General features: G+C 34.6%; 1 protein-coding gene across 1 annotated transcript in view; it reads left to right on the forward strand.

The window, feature by feature from the left end:
- IPMK (inositol polyphosphate multikinase) overlaps window positions 1-19,066 on the forward strand; it is a 50,455-nt gene that overhangs the window by 22,527 nt on the left and 8,862 nt on the right. Inside the window, exons 4-5 of the mRNA XM_028123995.2 lie at window positions 7,358-7,530; window positions 18,582-18,663. Coding sequence (XP_027979796.1) covers window positions 7,358-7,530; window positions 18,582-18,663 — 255 coding nt within the window. The remainder of the gene's footprint in view (window positions 1-7,357; window positions 7,531-18,581; window positions 18,664-19,066) is intronic.

Below are 19,066 nucleotides of genomic sequence, written 5' to 3' on the forward strand. Positions count from 1 at the left end.
TCTCAGGGTTGTGAGATTGAGCTCCATGCTGGGTTTGGAGCCTGCTTAAGATTCTCTCTCCTTCTGCTTCTGCTCCCCTCCCCCTTAAAAAAAATTGCAATCTTTTAAAAAAATACCGCTAAGTTTCACTGTTAGAGGACAAAATGATCTATGTAAGGGCACAGCATCTCTTTCTTAATGAGTACTTCAAGGAGTATTTGCCTTTTCAAAGCCTTTGACAGAGCAGACAGAATTAAGTAAACAAGTAGCATGACTACTTAATGATTGAAGAAGGTTCATGAATGGGTGAAGAGTTTCAAACTTGACTGAGTTTGAGAATAACCCAGAGGCTTGTTAAAATGTAAATTAATAGGCTCAACTCCCAGTTTTTTTATTATGCAGATCAATGTTGGAGTTTAGTGATATGCTTGTTAAAAAAAAAAAAAGCTACACTTTTTTTGATGTAGATAGTACTTGAACTGCATTTTGAGAACAGGGAGGGAAGGGGCTCCAGTTGCGCTTGTTCATCAGTTGTTTTTCTAATACTCATTTACTAGGTGTGGAAGTGTCATTTGTAGGGAATCATGGTATCTCCCTGAGTATCCTCAGTTAGGTAATAGTAAATCTATGATTCCCCGGGTATTTAGGATTCTTCTGTATTTCAGTAATATGAAAAAAAAAAGTGAGCTTAGCTTTTCTCTTTTCTTGCTCCCTCCTTCTTTCTTTCTTTCCTTTCTCTTTCCCTTCCTTCTTTCTTTTCTTTGTCTTTTTCATCCCAAATATACAGTATATCCCTGATTCAGATTAGCACATTACTTAAATTATTTCACAAATCTTTATGATCACCTTTACTTTGTAGAGGTTTCCATTGTAACATAAGATAACTGGATTCCATTAAATTTTGCTACTGGTTGCTGTTTAATTTTGAGCAAATCAATACTTATCAGTAAAGTGACAGTGAAAGATTAACGAAGTTTGCTGAGGATGGTACTAGATTAGACATCTAGATAAGTAAATACTCAGTTTAAAAACATTGTTAGGAAGGGGTAGAATAACTGAGCAAACAGCATCATTTTTTTAAAAATTTTTTTATTAACATATAATGTATTATTTGTTTCAGGGGTACAGGTCTGTTATTAACAGTCTTACACAATTCACAGCACTCACCATAGCACATACCCTCCCCAGTGTCCATCACCCAACCACCCCATCCCTACCACCCCCCTCCACTCGAGTAACCCTCAGTTTGTTTCCTGAGATTAAGAGCCTCTTATGGTTTGTCTTCCTCTCTGGTTTCATCTTGTTTCATTTTTCCCTCCCTTCCCCTATTTTCCTCTGTCTTGTTTCTCAAATTCTTCATATCAGTAAGATCATATGATACTTATCTTTCTCTGATTGACTTATTTCGGTTAGCATATACCCTCTAGTTCCATCTGCGTCATTGCAAATGGCAAGATTTTATTCCATTGTGTATATATACCACATCTTCTTTATCCATTCATCTGTTGATGGACATCTAGGCTCTTTCCATAGTTTGGCTATTGTGGATATTGCTGCTATAAACATTGGGGTGCATGTGCCCCTTCAGATCACTACATTTGTATCTTTGGGGTAAATGTCCAGTAGTGCAATTGCTGGGTTGTAGGGTAGCTCTATTTTCAACTTTTTGAAGAACCTCCATACTCAAACAGCATCATTATTTTGAAAAGTAGAATATACAGAAAGAATCTGGGTGAGAGAAGTATTTCCATTAAAAATAACATTTTATAGTTTGGAATTACTAGCATATGATTTAAAAATCAAGGACTTGCTAGCAATCGACAACCTTTTTGGTTTTCAGTACTAAATAGAGGGACATCTATGCTAAAACAGAAAGAGCAGTAAGTTTGAAGTCAAAAGACTTGCTTTTTTTTTTTTAAAGATTATTTATTTGAGAGAGAGAATGAGAGAAAGAGAGCACATGAGAGGGGGGAAGGTCAGAGAGAGAAGCGGACTCCCCGCTGAGCAGGGAGCCCGATGGGGGACTCGATCCTGGGACTCCAGGATCATGACCTGAGCTGAAGGCAGTCGCCCAACCAACTGAGCCACCCAGGCGCCCAAAAGACTTGCTTTTTACCTTGATTTTTTCCAAATTTTGTGAAGTTGGTTAACTCATTAACCTTCTTGAGCTCTATTTTTTCTTCCAAAAATTGAAAATAATACCATATAGATTTGAGAGGATGCATGTTATGTAAGAAGGCCTTGAAAATTCTAATATTCTTATTTGACTATAAATGGAGAAATTGGTGCTACTGGGATAAGAAGATGAAGTGAGGAAAATGAGAGGAGAGAGGAGAAAATGTAAATAAAAGGGGGAAAAGGACAGGAATAAAAAAGTATATGTGTACAGAATGGTTCAGTAATACCAACAATTGCCTCGGGATTTCCTAATTCCTTTTCAATTTTTTAGCTCTGGAGGAAATTAGACAAAAATTGTTGCACTATGCAGGTGTTTAGCTTTGATTTTACTAGAGAATTCATGGGATCATTTTTCTATTTTTATCCTTTTGATAATGAAATAAATATAAATATATCATGAAACCAAATATTTTCTTAGATTTTAGAACACTGTGATTTGCATTACTGTATTTGACATAGGAATAACTGGCCTTCCCCCCTGCCTGGGGCATCTTTTTTTAGGTGCTCACGGTAGTTTTATAAAGCTTGACATAGTTCTTATAACCCAGAGTAGTAAAATGTAGAAAGTACTGCCAATTTGCTTAGCAAATTATTGTTAACTTCAGTGAAGCATATGAAGAATGTGCTGACCAATAAGGTTTTTTTCTTTTGATTTTTTTATGATAGCTTTATTAAGATATAAATTATGTATCATAAAACCCACTCATTTAAAGTATACAATTCAGTAGTTTTTAGTATAATCAGAGAGTTGTACAATCATCACTATTAACTAATTTTAGAACATGACCAATGGATTTTTTTTAAGTTAAAACATTTGTGAATTATCTTTGAAGACTTTGAGTTAGTTATATATATTAAATCTCATCTGTATCTGTATAAACATAAATGCCTAGTACATGTACCATCAAAAGCCTTTTATTGATAGTTATTTAGGGAGATAGAAAAGTATATCTTCAAGTGGGTTTGAGCAAATTTAAAGTTTTTAAATGTAATCTCTGGCAGCCTGATTAATTGTTAGGTTTCTGGATCTAGCTACTAGTCAAATTTTAGGAAGCGTGCCCTGAAATAAGCTGTCATACATGTCTGTTCTCTCCTTCACACTTATGTCAAATTTGGAGGCTCAAGGTCTCTGCCTATAATTCTTTCTACTTTCAGTTTATCTTGCTTTTAGAAATGACTGATGATTGCAGCGGAGAGCAGAAGCAAGGCCTTGTCTGTTTTTCCATATGGCTTCATAGTTGGAATGGGGCTCTTCTTCTGGCCTTTTCTCCTTTTTGAGAGGTTCAGAAATGAAGATGGTAACCAATACCTAGTAGACTTTATAGAGATGGTGAGGAAGAATTTGATGAAACTTGGAACCCATATCCTCATAATTTATATAATCAGTAATATTCAGTAAGAGCATCTAAATAAGTCTAAGGAACTAATTATCTTTACTGTTTAGTTATATGTCTTTCAGTTTTTCCACAGTATTTCAAATGTTTCTATTTTTTCTCTTTTGATACTGGGAATTTTCTGCCTCTTTCTTAGAGTGTCAGGAATATATTCCAGCACTAGAAAATTTGCTATAGGAATTTTTTGTGCTTAATGTATTACAAAACAATGTAAGTATTATCTTTAATTTATATTAAAGGTAATTATATTTAATCATACATATTTAATTAGAAAATATATTTAAATAGGAAGCGTCCTTCAGCCATAGTAATCTTGGGTAATCTTACACGGTCATCAACAGCATGAAGTATATAAATATTTTGAGCATGCTAACCATGTCATTGGTAAAGCCACTGAGAAATCTTACTTAGTAATCTGCTTATAACAACACGAAGTGGTGTATTTCTGAACACCTGGTAGTTATTTTCATGATCTTTACCTCAAAAAATTAATGAACTATAGAAATTCTGTGTATACTTCTCATAAATTAATAGATAAATAATAGATTTATCTTTTATAGCCATAGCCTCTTAAACTTAACTATATGTCTAGTTATTGTGACCTCTTGTAATGAGCTCCACGTATTTATGAAAAGTAGATGTCCTTTTATTTATTATACAAAAACCAAGAGTAGCCTTTACAGAATATCTCCTTAGATCTGAGTTTCACAAATGCCAGTCCTTTGACCTCTGGCAGACTGGCTTTATCAGAATCTGATGTCCTAAATAGAGCTTTTCAGAATTTAAAAAAGTAAATCTAGTTATTATCCTTTCAATATTTATGATGTATACAACATACAAATATACATATGTATATGCATATATATGTAAAAATCATCTCTCCATTCAAAATCATATCTTGCAAGTTACATCATATTAAATAATCATATCATAATTATTTTCCAAACATCATATTAAAGTAGTTTATTTCCTTGACCTTGGTCAGAAGAGACTTAAAACATTCCAGATAGAACATTTATCTTATTTTTAGTCCATCCGATTTTTTGTTTGAGTTTTAGAACATACTTTCTGTTTACCTGAAAATTAAAAAATACTGCTCCATTCTATACCCAGAGGGGCCTCGCTGAAAAAGTGTCCTTTGTTATCCAGTCTGCGGCATTGCCTCACAAGTGAAACTCCCCTGTAGTAAAATGCCTTTGAGCATTTAAATTACTGAATCTCAAGATTGACCTACTTTGAATTAAGCTCTATGCTAGCGAAATAATTTGCTAATAGCATTTTTCAGAGAGAATTAGTATTCAGACTTATCTCTAGTGATAACAACCTGTAAAAAAAAAAATCAGTAAAGGTCTCAGTGCTCAGATCATGTCCCATTTTCCTATTTACCTGTTTCATTCAAAAGCACTTGTGTAGCAAACTGCTAGATATATGACATTATAGCCTTAAAAATCTGCATCTCTAAAGCAGGTTTTGATGTTTATTTTTACAACTTAGAGGGAAGGATAGAAATTATAGTCTCAAATTCTTAATTTCACTTAAAAAAAATATCAAGGCCAGGGAACTAAAAGAAAAACACTAAGCCAACTCAGTAGGCCTTAATTTAAGGGTTATTTACTTAAAGCTATTAATAATTTAGCAGTTATTTCATAATTCAAGTCATATATCACATATCAAGAACCTGAAAGTAAGGTAAAGTAAAAACACATTTGGCTAGTTGAAATAAATGTCAAATAAAACCCAAGAAGCTCAGGCCTGTTTACTGAAGGAATGACTCAGTTATTATAGTGTTAGTAAGGCCAAACCCAAAGTCCCACTGGGCAGTAGAAATGAGAAAGGCAAACATTCATTCATTCAGCAAATATTTATTGTATTCCTACTGTATATGGGATTTGCATTTGTATTTTCCTCCTTCCCAAGAGGGGAGGAGGAAATAGAGATTTTAATATTAAGATTTGTAATCTACTCTCACTTCTGGCATCTCTACATTATTACCAAAAAACAGTTTATTGTTTGTTTTTAATCACTACCAAATTGGCAAGTAGAAAATAATAACCCTACACGGAGGTAAAGATGCTATGATACTTAGCTAAAAGTTCACTCGCTATCTTTATACTCCCATACATCGCCTCACCTCAGGAAGACTTTTGGGGCCTCTTGAGTTATAGAAATTAATGATACACTTGTGAATGTCAGCGATTTATTGTACTAGGTTCTAATTAGTCTTTTCTGATATTTGAAATATAAACCTTGTTACTGAAATTTTTACACAGCTACAGGAAAAGGATGGATCTCTTTCCTTTACTTTGGCTCAAGGTGGCCGGAGACGGGAGGAGAGAATGTGAAGGGGGCTGCTGTGTGCTGCTCTCTTCCCCATCTTCTCACCCCGTCCTGTGGGTACCTTTTAAAGCACAGAAGCTTGGGTGGGTTCCAATTTCTTGATCAGGATATTCCCACTGTGCCATTACCTTTCACTGTCAACAGTCCTGTGTCTGTGTCCAGACCTTTTGTTTTCTCTTGTTGAACATGTCTGTTTGTGAGAGTCCTTCTTTAAAATGTGTCATACTTCTTCCTGTGTGCCAGGGCTGGTTTCTTAGGGTGTAGTTTTTTGTCATATTTGGGCTTGAGTTCACCTAGTTCTACAAAATCATCTTCCTTTGATTAAGGAATAAAACTTACCTCTTTATTTCTTATCCTTTCAAGGAAAAGATGTATGCCCCTTAAATCTGAGGGGCTTAAAAACTTTCACAAGCTCTACCAGGTTTGTTCTCACTTTTAGTTCAACACAGACTTTCTTGTTGTAATTTAATAACTATGCTTGGTGGGTCAAGGTAAAGGAAAAGAGGGTAAGTCTTCTTTTTTCTCTGGTGGCCTTTTATTTAATTCATAGAAAATACATACCTTCTCTAACTTTGCTACTTTGGTAAAAAGCAGATAAAATCTTTTCTGTTTTTGAGAAAAAGGTTCTGGGAGAAGTGCTTCACATATTCATAACTGAAAGTTGTGATCTCAGTCAGAACTTTGGGAAGATTCCTTCATCAAGTAGAGAGAATTTCCTTCCTTCGTTTCCTTCCTTCCTTCCATCAAGTAAAGAGAGAATTTCCGTCAGTGTACCTAGACTTTACTTTCAAGCTAAGCTGTAATTAGTTCAGCTTCAGTATGTAATAACTGGAACTTTTATAATCTTTTACTTGAATCTCCATTTATAATAGTTTTCTGTGGGAAGATGTATGCAGGATTCCAAAGTAGTTTACAGATGAGCTTTTGATGAATGCATATATTCTAAGCAAGATATTTATTTTTCTTTTGCAACTAGTAAGACTAGAATATATATTTGGCAGTGACCATAATTTAGATTGATTTACATTTCTTAAACTATACTTCTGTTGTGTACTCTGTGGGAAGGATTTATTCCTATTACTAATTTTAAATGAAGATTTTTAAGAATTATTAAAATACTAAGAGATCTGCTAAGGCACAGATAACATAAAATGTATTCAAAAGGGTAATGCATTCTGAAACAGCTTTTGAAATAATCTCATTTTAATGTCCTTAGAAACCTTATATCTATCTCATCCTTTTGCTTATGATTGAATATTATTTAATCACTTCCTGCAAGAGTTTCTCTGTGATATTTATACTTGTTACAAATTTGTTGGTCATTTTTTTTTTCAGAGTAATAATAATTATTGACTCTGGATTTAATTTTTTTCTAAGTTTTAAGATTTCCTCATCTTGTTTTCCCCTGGCAGTTATTTGGGTAGTAATATGTTTGCTTATTACTAATTAAGGTTTTTCTTTAATAACAGATTTATACTTAAAACTGGAAGATGTGACCCATAAATTTAATAAGCCCTGTATAATGGATGTAAAGATAGGGCGAAAGAGTTATGATCCTTTTGCCTCATCTGAGAAGATTAAGCAACAGGTCAGCAAGTACCCATTAATGGAAGAGATTGGGTTCTTGGTGCTTGGCATGAGGGTAAGAGTGATTATTGGTAACATTTCTCTTTACATGTTCCTCCCTTGAAAAATATAGATGTTATTATAATACTTACATATTATTTTGGATTTGGGTTGTCCATATCTCCCCAGTACAGGCAGGGTTTTAGTCTCCTTTGTTCACTAATATGTGGTCAGTGTCTGGAGTTATTCTGACACATAGTATATAATTAATGAATGAATGGCTGAACCACAAGACCCTGACTCTGGTAATTTTGTTTCAAAGAAACTTAAGTTTAGGTGCAAAATAATGTGATAAGTAAATGTGATATTATTTATGATTTTTCCGTGAGAAAAGTAATAAGTTTATATATTCAGTTTTTTCTGTATTTTTAAAATAGAAAAGGGAAATTTAAAATTAGGTTATTTCTTCAGACTGTATTTTAAAACAGTTGTTTTATTTGCTCATGATTCTGTTGGTTGACGGTTTGAGTTGGGCTCAGGTAGACAATTTGCTGATCTCACTTAGGGTCCTTCACACGGCTCTGCTCATTTGATGACCCAGCTATAGGGCTAGATGGTCTACAATGACCTCACTGTCATGTCTGGGAGATTGTAATGTTGCCTGGGCCTTTTTCCCTGTCATCTCTCATGTTCCAGAAAGCTAGCCGGAGCATCTTCATATTCCAAGAAGGCAAGATTGAGAGCTCTAAGGTCTCTTGAAATCTACATTAGGAAGTCGTTTGATGTCACATCTGTAGGACAAAGTATATCACAGGGCCAGCCCATATTGATAGGGAAGAGAAATAGACTCCGTTTCTGTTGGTGGGAATAGAAAAGTCACAATATAAATGGCAGTGCACACAAGGATGGGAAGGATTGTTCAGGCCATCTTTGCAAACAGTATGCCACAGTTAAGTAATGTGGAATAAAATCCTCTGAATAAATGGTATGCCTTCTAGCTGTATGGAGGTAAAATTTGTATATATGATAAATGATTGCTTACCTATATAAGCATAATGGCCAGTTTTGAAATTCATCATGTAAGATGATATATATAGGTGTTCCTTTTGACTTTTAAACTATAATACAAAAGTATTATAGATGAATTGTTAATGTGATGGTAATAACAGCACAGTTGAATTTGGTATTCTGATTATAAATAAAACCAAAGAAGTGTTGTACAGGTATTTCATTTAGAAAACTATAATTAATTGTGGGTATATGGTAAAGAAAAAAAAGGGTTATGGAATAATGTTAAACAAGGAATAAACATCCCACAGTACTATAACTGGGCAACTATTTAAACCTTCACTGTTGTCAGATCTCTCACCCTCCCACTTTCCTTCTCACTCTTAGCAGATGAATTTGCCTTCTGCTTCAGGAAAAATAAAAGCTATCAGACAGGATTTCCTTTAATGTTCTGCTAACAGATGTACATACCTAACCTGCAAGTACTTTCATTCCCTCTTATTTCTTCCTGTCACATTGAAGAATTTTTCATCCTCTAGTCTAAGCATAGCCCTTCCCTGTGTCCTCTGGACCTCAGTCCTACCACCTCTTCAGGAACCTAATACTATTGATTCTCTCTTGTTTTTCTTATATCTTCAACTTCTGTCTCTATCTACTGACTCTTTAACTTTGTTTTGAATATGTTCAAATTACTCAATGTTTCCAGTAACAAAACCTCAAAACCTGCCTTTACTGTGCTCTGCTCTCCAGCAGTGGATTTGACTTGCCTCCCCTTCGCAGCTGAACTAGTTATTTCTATTGTGTTTCCACTCAGTGTTCTTTTATTTTTTTAAAAAAAGATTTTATTTATTTATTTGAAAGAAAGAGCACGCATGTGCATCCTGCAAGTGGGGGGAAGGGCAGAGAGAAGGAGAGAGAGAATCTCAAGCTGACTCTGTGCTGAACTCGGAGCCTGACACAGGGCTCGATCTCATGACCCTGAGATCATGACCTGAGCCAAAATGAAGAGTCGGACGCTTAATGGACTGAGCCACCCAGGCACCCCTCCACTCAATATTCTTAAACTTATTCCGGTCTGGCTTCTGTTTGATCATCCCTCCAGATTTGCTCCTCACTAAGGTCCCTAAAGACCTTAACAATCTTCACTGTTACTAGGTCCAAATGACATTTTTCATTACTCACTTTACTTTGAAAAGCAGCTTTCAAAGCTAACTAAGTCCTCCTTAAAACTTTTCCTCGAGTGTTCATGACACCCTCTCCTGGCTGTTTCCTAAGACCACTTTGCAGTCTTCTTTACCACCTTATTTCTTTCTGTTTATTCTTTAAATGTTGAGGTATTCTGCTCAGTTCCATTTTACTCCTTCTTTTTTCTTTCTGTTTCTTCCTAAGCAGTGTCTTTTATTCTTAATTGGTTCATTTTCACTTACACTGGTAACATGTATATGTGTAATATAATGTAATATAATAATGTATATCTTCTGCCTCTGGTTTTTCTTTGCTCTCCTAATCTGACCTTTACTTGGATAATGTAAAGACATCTAGAATGAATACATTAAAAACTGACACACATCCCTTTTGCAAACTAACAACCACAACAATAGTAACATCTCTGTTATTCCCTATCCCAGTAAATGGCATCACCATACATACAGTTTTACAAAGGCGAAAACTTGGAGTAATATAACATCTCAGAACCATCCATCAGTTCTGTTGATCTTAATTTCCAAACATCTCTTGAGTCCCATTATCCATCTCCAGACTCTATTCTTAATTGATCTCTCAAGTTCAGTTTTGCTCTCTTCCAGTCTGTTCATCAAACATTGCAAAAGGTATATCTAATTAGGACATTACCCTATTTAAAAACTCTTCAGTGGGTTTCCGTTACCTTTAGGGTACATATACAGAGGATAAATAAGACATTGTGTGATTTGGCATTCTTGGGGTATGTGGTTTCCCCAGAGAAGTAGTTCTTCTGTTTGTATTTTTTTAATAACAACTTTATTGAGATATAATTTCCATATCCTTCAACTCACTCATTTAAATATATGGTAAACTGGTTTTAGTATATTTGTGGAGTTGGATGACCATCACCACATTCAACTTCAGAATATTTTTATCACCCTCAAAAGAAATGCCATACCTACTAGCAGTCACCCCTCTTTTTCTTCCAGGCTTTCAACTCCCCCTAGTTCTATGATAATTATCTCTCTGATAATTCTGTTTTCATTTTCTTGAATATATACCCAGAAGTAGAATTGCTGGATCATGTGGTAGTTCTATTTTTAATTTTTTGAGGAACCTCTGTACTGTTTTTCATAAAAGCTCTGATGGCTTGGTGCTGAGATGCTGAGTATAATTCCCAGGGAAGGAGTGTAATTCCCTTTTGATGGTAGCCATTCTAACAGGTGTGAGGTAATGTCATTGTGGTCTTGATTCGTGTTTCCCTGAGATTAGTGATGTTGAGAACGTTTTGATGTTCCTGTTCACTATTTGGATATTTTCCTTGGAAAAAATGTCTATTTAGTTCCTCTGCCCATTTTTTTAACTAGATTTTTTCTATTACATTGTGTGAGTACTTTTATATTTTAGATATTAATCCCTTATCAAATATATGATTTGCAAATATTTTTTTGGAACCACACTATTAATGTAGCCTTGGAGTAAACTTTGAAATCAGAAATTGTGACAGCTCTAATTTTATTCTTCCTTTTTTCAAGATTGTTTTGACTAATTCTGGATCCCCCTTAAATTTACACGTGAATTTTAGGATTAAGTTGTAATTGTCAGTTCCTGCAAAAAAAATGCCAGTTTGGATTTTGGTGGCGATCATACTGGATCAATTTGTGTTCCCGTTATTTTTGTACTCATAACTTCCTTTATACAATAGTTAACATATTGTTCAATTATCTGAGAAAGGATATGATTGAAGTATGAGATAATAAATGAAAATGATGTGAGTATAGATTTACTTATACAATTCTAGGATATTAAAATTAGGAGATAAACCTTGAATTTTAATAGGAATAATGTTAAGGTTAAATTTTTCATAGTTTACTTCTTTGGAAGGTGGTAAATTCATTGAACTCTTTAGTCACAGTGGATTTGTAGACTAATAATAGAGTTGGATAATTTGATCTTATTTTTTTTAAAGATTTTATTTATTTATTTGACAAAGAGAGACACGGAAAGAGGGAATACAAGCAGGGGGAGTGGGAGAGGGAGAAGCAGGCCCCCTGCAGAGCAGGGAGCCCAATGTGGGGCTCGATCCCTGAGCGGAAGGCGGACACTTAATGACTGAGCCACCCAGGTGCCCCAGAGTTGGGTAATTTTAGAATGAACACTCTAAAGTTTAAAATTTTTCCCGCAGGAAAGTCATGCCTCTAAACAAAAAAATCCCTTGATAGCACTGACTAGACTGGTTTATCAAATATATCAAATGTTTAAAATATATTTAAGTATTTTTCTATTGTGTTCAGCCAGTAGTAGAAGAGGTTTTGTGGGTAGAATAACTCGCCAATTTTCTGTGCTGATTTAGGATCTTTCTTTATTTTTTTATATGTATTTATTTATTTATTTATTTTTGAGAGAGAGAGGGTGCGCAAGCAGGGGGAAGGGCAGAGGAAGAGAGAGAGAATCTTAAGCAGGCTCCATGCCCAGCGCAAAGCCTGACACGGGGCTCAGTCTCACGGCCCTGAGATCATGAGCTGAACCAAAATCAAGAGTTGGATGCTTAACCTACTGAGCCACCCAGGTGCCTCTAGGAATTCTTTATATTTAATGACTTTCAGTAATTATACTATATTTCATTGATCCCAAGATGGTGTATATGATTAGACTCCAAGAAAAATGAAATCTTGCCATTTGCAACAACATGGATGGAGCTAGAATGTAGTATGCTAAGTGAAATAAGTCATAGAAAGACAAATACCATATGAGCTCATTCATGTGAAATTTAAGAAAGAAAACAGATGAACATATGGGAAGGGGAAAAAGAAATAAAGGAGAGAGGGAAAGAAGCCACAGAGACTCTTAATGGTAGAGAACAAACAGGGTTGATGGAGGGAGGAGGGTGGGGAATGGGCTAGATGGATATTAAAGAGGGCACTTGATGTGATGAGCACTGGGTATGGTATGTAAGTGATGAATCACTGAATTCTACTCCAGAAACCAATATTGCATTGTATGTTAACTAAAATTTAAATTAAAAAAGAAAAGAAAATCTTTAAAAAAAAAGATTAATTTTTAGGTGCCTGGCTGGCCCAGTTAGTGGAGCATACAACTCTTGGTTTCAGGATTGTGAGTTTGAGCCACATGCTGGGTGTAGAGATGACTTAAAAAATGAAAAAAAATCTTTAAAATATAAAAGACTCATCATTGATTTAATAACAAGATTTATTGAGATATGTGTTATAAAAGACATAGAAACGGAGTAGGGCCTATAAGAGCAAGGGTTATAGAGTGACTTTAGAAAAGATGGTACAGTTTTTCCCTGCTCTCTGAAAGTAGAGTGTTCCCATGAAACTTTTTGTAATCTGAAATGGCATCAAGTGAAAACTCAGTTACCATAATTTTTATGGAAAAATTTTGAGTGTTCCCACACCCAAAAAATAACTCCTCAGGCTTTTCTGATACCTTAGGCTACATCTTGCTAATGGATACACAAAATTCATCAACATAAAGCACAGATACTCACAGACAGTTCAGAGGTATGGCTGCGTGATACTGGAATGCTGAGTGCAGTTCCCTGGGAAGGAGTTTGGTGGTGCTGTTCTTGCTGTTGCCTCTGTAACAGTTACTACAAAACAAAGGCTGAACACTATTTTCACTTTTTGCCTTTCTTTATAAAAGTGAAAATCCTCTTTGGACCTCTTTTGGTTAGCAAAAATGGATACTAATGTAGTTCTTTTGTAAAAGTAAAGTGGCGTCACACAAACTTGAAAAGCAGGTGATACCTGTCTTTTGAACTGGCAACAAGGGAAAGTAACAGGTAGAAAATTGCATATTGTGAGATAGGAGTTTATGTAAGGTAACTGAAACATACTGTATATAGGTAGGTGGGGTATATATTATCTTATAGTATCAGACGAGAGAAGTTAGTATATCAGCAACCTGCTTTAGGACTTACTGGGTTTTGAAATAGTGTCCTTATGGATTGACTATTGTATACATTCTTGTTTAATTTTCCAGTTTTGTATTCTGAAAACAAGAGCTATGTAATTACAGGAATTTATTATATTTATTAGCTAAAAGTAATTAAAATGTAGTTTGTAGAAATTTACCTAAAATTTCTTTAAAACATAATTCGGGGCGCCTGGGTGGCTCAGTCGTTAAGCGTCTGCCTTTGGCTCAGGTCATGATCCTGGTGTCCTGGGATTGAGCCCTGCATCAGGCTCCCTGCTCAGCGGGAAGCCTGCTTCTCCCTCCCCCACTCCCCCTGCTTGTGTTCCCTCTCTTGCGGTGTCTCTGTCAAATAAATAAATAAAATCTTAAAAAAAAAATAAAACATATAATTCAAGACTTTAAATGATTTAATTTTCAGATGTTCCAGTGTATTTTTGGCAACAGCTTAAAGTTTTGACATACTTTTTGGAGAGAAGTACCTTTTCTTAATTACTGGTTCCTAGTTACTTGGGGAAAAGATTCTTCTCTTTTGGTATTTATTGATCACATTGTCTAAAGATCAGACTCTGTATATCTTTTTTTCTTTATAATAATGGATGATAGTAACCTTTCAAATTTGAATTGACTTAATAGGAAGGTGTTTTGCTAAAGATATTTGTATTTGTTTGCCTCAGATGTAAGTTCACATAAAATGTTTATATTTCACTTATGGTGAAATATAATCCAGGAAGTGCTAGAACTTCCTTTTGCTTGTTTTTTGTTGTTGTTTTGTTTTTTGTTTGTTTTTAAGTAGGCTCCACTGACAGAGCCAGCCAGGCTCCCCAGTTTTTGCTCGTTATTCTGCCCTACTCATGTCTCCCAACTTTCCTTTCCATTAAAAAAATTCTTTTTTTTTGCTACATATTTAGATGTTTTCAAGGTTGGTGTGTAACTTTTGATTTACAAATATCTTTGCTGCTGACCAAGACTGGGCAGTCGGTAGAGATAGAGAAATTCTCCTATCTCTTCCCATTCCAGTGTTAACTGTAAAGTTAGAAATAGAGGAAGAGAGAATATCAATAAAGGAGTTCCACTAAAACTATTTAACTTTAGTCTGTATGTGAAATTTAGATTCTCATATGTGAAATATAATTTAGCTCCGATAATTACACCCCTGAATTAGTAAAAAAGGTTTTATTTTGAAAATCATGTTTTTTTTGTACATTTTCTAGTTTATGTTCACATAACTGTGATTTGAAAATTCTTCTCATATTTTGTATTAATTTATTCAGATTATTAATTTTCTCAATTTCATCCTTTTTTCTTGCCATATAATTGACATATAACATTATATAATTTTAAGGTGTACAACATGTTGATTTGATACATTTATATATTACAATATGGTTACCACCTTAGCATTAGGTTAGCTAACACCTCTATCATATTGGAAATTCTCTTTTATTTAATTAATTTGTTTATATTTTTCAAGAATCCTCTTTTAAACCTATTTATGTGTATAGAGAACATGAGTGGTTTTCTTAAAAACACATTTTGGATGTACTTAATTGTTCTTATAAAAATAATTTTCCTGTAGCCAAATGTAATTTTTGATGTTTATAAAGTGCCTTCTTCTATTATTCATAGTAACACTTTGCCCAGTGATAAACTGTATTTCTTCAATAGGCAATATGTATGTGTATGTTTAAGAACATGGTTGTAACTGAACTTTTTCAGTTAAGTATAGCATTTGAAATTAGTAATTAGTATAACAGACTAAAAGGTTTAAAATAACAATTCCTAAATCAATATATTCTTAGTGCTTCTTAAAAATACTTATTTAGGGGCGCCTGGGTGGCTCAGTCGTTGGGCGTCTGCCTTCAGCTCAGGTCATGATCCCAGGGTCCTGGGATCGAGTCCCGCATCGGGCTCCCTGCTCTGCGGGAAGCCTGCTTCTCCCTCTCCCACTCCCCCTGCTTGTGTTCCTGCTCTCGCTGTCTCTCTCTCTGTCAAATAAATAAATAATAAAAAAAATCTTTAAAAAAAAAAAAATATTTAAGGGGTGCCTGGATGGCTCAGCCGGTTAAGCGTGTGACTCTGGTTTTGGCTCAGGTCATAATCTAATGGGTCATGAGAACGAACCCCAAGTGAGGCTCTGCACTCACCGGGGAGTCTGCTTGAGATTCTCTCCCGCTGCCCCTCCACCCACTCGTGCATGTGCTGTCTTGCTCTCTCTCTCAAAAATAATAAATCTTTAAAAAATATATATTTATTAAAATTTGAGAAGGTACATTGTTGTATGCTTCAAACTCCAGAAAGTATAGAAACATACACAGTGAGAATTCACCTTCCACATAGGATGTTATATTTTTTCCTCAGTGTATCCTTCCAGAGATATTTTTTAACATATACAAATACTGCATATATGTGTTATTTTATCATAAAACCTCCTTTGAACACGGTTTTGTATCTTGCTTTTTTTTTCCCATTTAATGTATCATAAAGATCTCTCCACAGTGGCACACTGTTATTATACCACGATTTCACCAGCTCCCTTTGATTGTTTCCAGTCTTTTGCTATTACAAATAATGTTAAAAATGAGTAAACGAGACCTACCTCATTTCACCAGTATGCAAGCGTATTTATGGGACAAGTTCCTAGAGGGGAATTGCTGGGCTTATATGCATTTATAATTTTGGTAGATATTGGCAGTCTGCCTGATACAGAGCAGTGGTTTTGAACCAGGGGCAGTTATGTTCCAGGGTGACATTTGGCAAAGTCCGGGACACTTGATTTTTCACGATTTGGGGGAGGGCCATACTCCTGGTATGTTTGAGAGCTGTTTGATTTATGTGAACTGTTAGATCCTTTATTCATTTTCCAGTAAGAGTAATCATGCCCTTTGTTCATTATATAAATTTTGAATACCTTTTCTCTGTGTCTATTTGTCTTTTGATTTCTGCTTGGCAAAAACACTATGAACATTTTTTTTTTAAAGATTTTATTTATCTGACAGAGACACAGCGAGAGAGGAAACACAAGCAGGGGGAATGGGGGAGGGAGAAGCAGGCTTCCCGCCGAGCAGAGAGCCTGATGCTGGGCTCGATCCCAGGACCCTGGGATCATGACCTGAGCCGAAGGCAGACGCCTAATGACTGAGCCACCCAGGCGCCCACTATGACCATTTTTAAAAACATATTGTATATGAAGGAAATTTCTGAGTTTTGGTTGGAAATGCCTTCCTTAGTATCAGTTATTCAAGGATTCTTCCATCTTTGTGGGAACACTTTTATCATTTCACTTTGTGCTTGATGTTTTTGGAATTTATCCTGGTATAAGGTATAAATACAACTTACTTTTTTCCAGATCACTACCTAAAGACACTATCACTATTTAATAAATTATCTTTTTCTGCTGATTTAAAATACTGTTATCACATACAAACTTCTCATATATTTGATTCTAAAGATACGCTTTAATGAAATCAATGTCTTGGAGATATCTGCACTCCCATGTTTATTGCCGCATTATCAATTATAGCCAAGATATGGAAACAATCTAAGTATCACCTACAGATGAATAGATAAAGATGTGGTTTGTGTCTATACACACACACACAATGGAATATCATTCAGCCACAAGAAAGAAGGAAATTCTGCTGTGCAACAGTATGGATGAACCTGGAGGGTATTTCGCTAAGTGCAATTAACCAAAGAAAGACAAATGATGTGTGATACCACTTATATGTGAACCAAAAAAAAAAAAAAAGAAACCAATTTCATGGAAACAGAATGGTGGCTCCTAGGAGTTTGGGGGAGGGGGAAATGGGGAGATGTAGGTCAAAGGGTACAAACTTTCAGTTACAGGACGAATAAGTTCTGAGGACCTGATGTATACATGGTGACTATAGTTAATAATACAGTACTGTATACTTGAAATTGGCTGAGAGTAGCTCTTAAGCCTTTTCACCACACATGCACACAAAGTGAGTTAACTGTGAGGTAATGCATGTGTTAATTATCTTGATCTTAGGAATCATTATACAGTATGTATAGCAAATAATCATGTACACTATATATAATTGTATTTCTCATACATGCCTCAATAAAGTTGGAAAATATAAATAAAATATGTTTTAATATCTAGTAGCATGGCAAAGCTATTCCCTCATTGTTCTTACTTGGATTTCCTGCCTGTTCTTGTTTTTCTTAACATGAACTTCAGAATTAGCTTGTATGATTAAAAAAAGTTGTTTTATTATAATCTCATTTTAGTTGTTGATTAATTTAAGTAGAATTGATATCTTTTATGATGTTGAGCTTTGAGAACAATGGATGTTCTTAGGAATGTTTAAACGATATCTTTATATAGACTTACACTTACTTAATTTCTATGTTTTATTTTTTTGTTGTTGCACTTGTAAATGGGGTCTTGCATTACATATTCTGATTATTTGTAAATATGAAAGCTTATTTCTGTGTACCAATTTGTACTCGGTCACCATTTCAAGTTCTTATTGTTTGTATTAGTTTTTCAGTTGATTTTCCAACACACAGCCATTATCTAGAAAAAGTCATATTTTTATCTCCTTCATTCTAAGTTATTACACCCTTTCTCTTGTCTATTTATATTTGCTAGAAATTCCAGAACAATATTAGATAGATGATAAAAAAAACATTGTGGTAGAATACTTTTTCTGAAAGCTTCATGTATTTTAGGACAGGATGTTTCCTTATTTCCTTTTCAAACTTGAGGATAACTTCTGGTGGATTGATGTCGCTAATTCTTTCATATTGGAAATATTCATCAGTCTTTTTAAAGAGTTTTCATCAATAGAGGATGTAAATTTTTTAATTGCCTTTTCAGCATCCATTGATATGATACGATTTTTTTCTTCTTAAATCTATTAGAATGAAATATGAGTAGATCTTCCCATCTTTAACTATCCTTGCATTGCTGGGTAAACCCCACATGGTCAAGGACGATTAGTTTTTAATATTCAGTGCTTTTTCTCACAGGTTTACCATGTTCATTCTGACAGCTATGAGACACAAAACCAGCACTATGGAAGAAGCTTAACAAAAGAAACTCTAAAGGATGGTAAGGATTGAAAAACCTATTTCAATACTTTTATTGCTGCACAGTTATCAAAATAATTCTAAAGTAATTTCAATCTTAATTCTTTGGTATACTGATGGTATAATGACTCAATCCATAATAAATAAACATAAATCCTTAAATTTACACAATTGAATTATTCATAATCCCTGGTTTATAATACACCAAAACCAGGGATCCATGAATGCCTTCTTATACATTTTAGCACATTTCTTATTTATTATTATACATAAAAAAATAATGAACATCTGTGAACCAGCCATATAGTTTGAGTCCTGAAACTAGAGGTTGTCTTTCAAATCTTAGTATGTAAATCAGTGTATTAAAACTGCTTTTTACATAAAAAACTTTAAAGTGTGTATTGTTGTATGTAATGTATTTTTAT

The sequence above is a fragment of the Eumetopias jubatus genome, unplaced genomic scaffold, assembly GCF_037043125.1.
Source record: "Eumetopias jubatus isolate StellerSeaLion01/CBP00866 unplaced genomic scaffold, mEumJub1_p1.0 scaffold_17, whole genome shotgun sequence".
Lineage (NCBI taxonomy): Eukaryota > Metazoa > Chordata > Mammalia > Carnivora > Otariidae > Eumetopias > Eumetopias jubatus.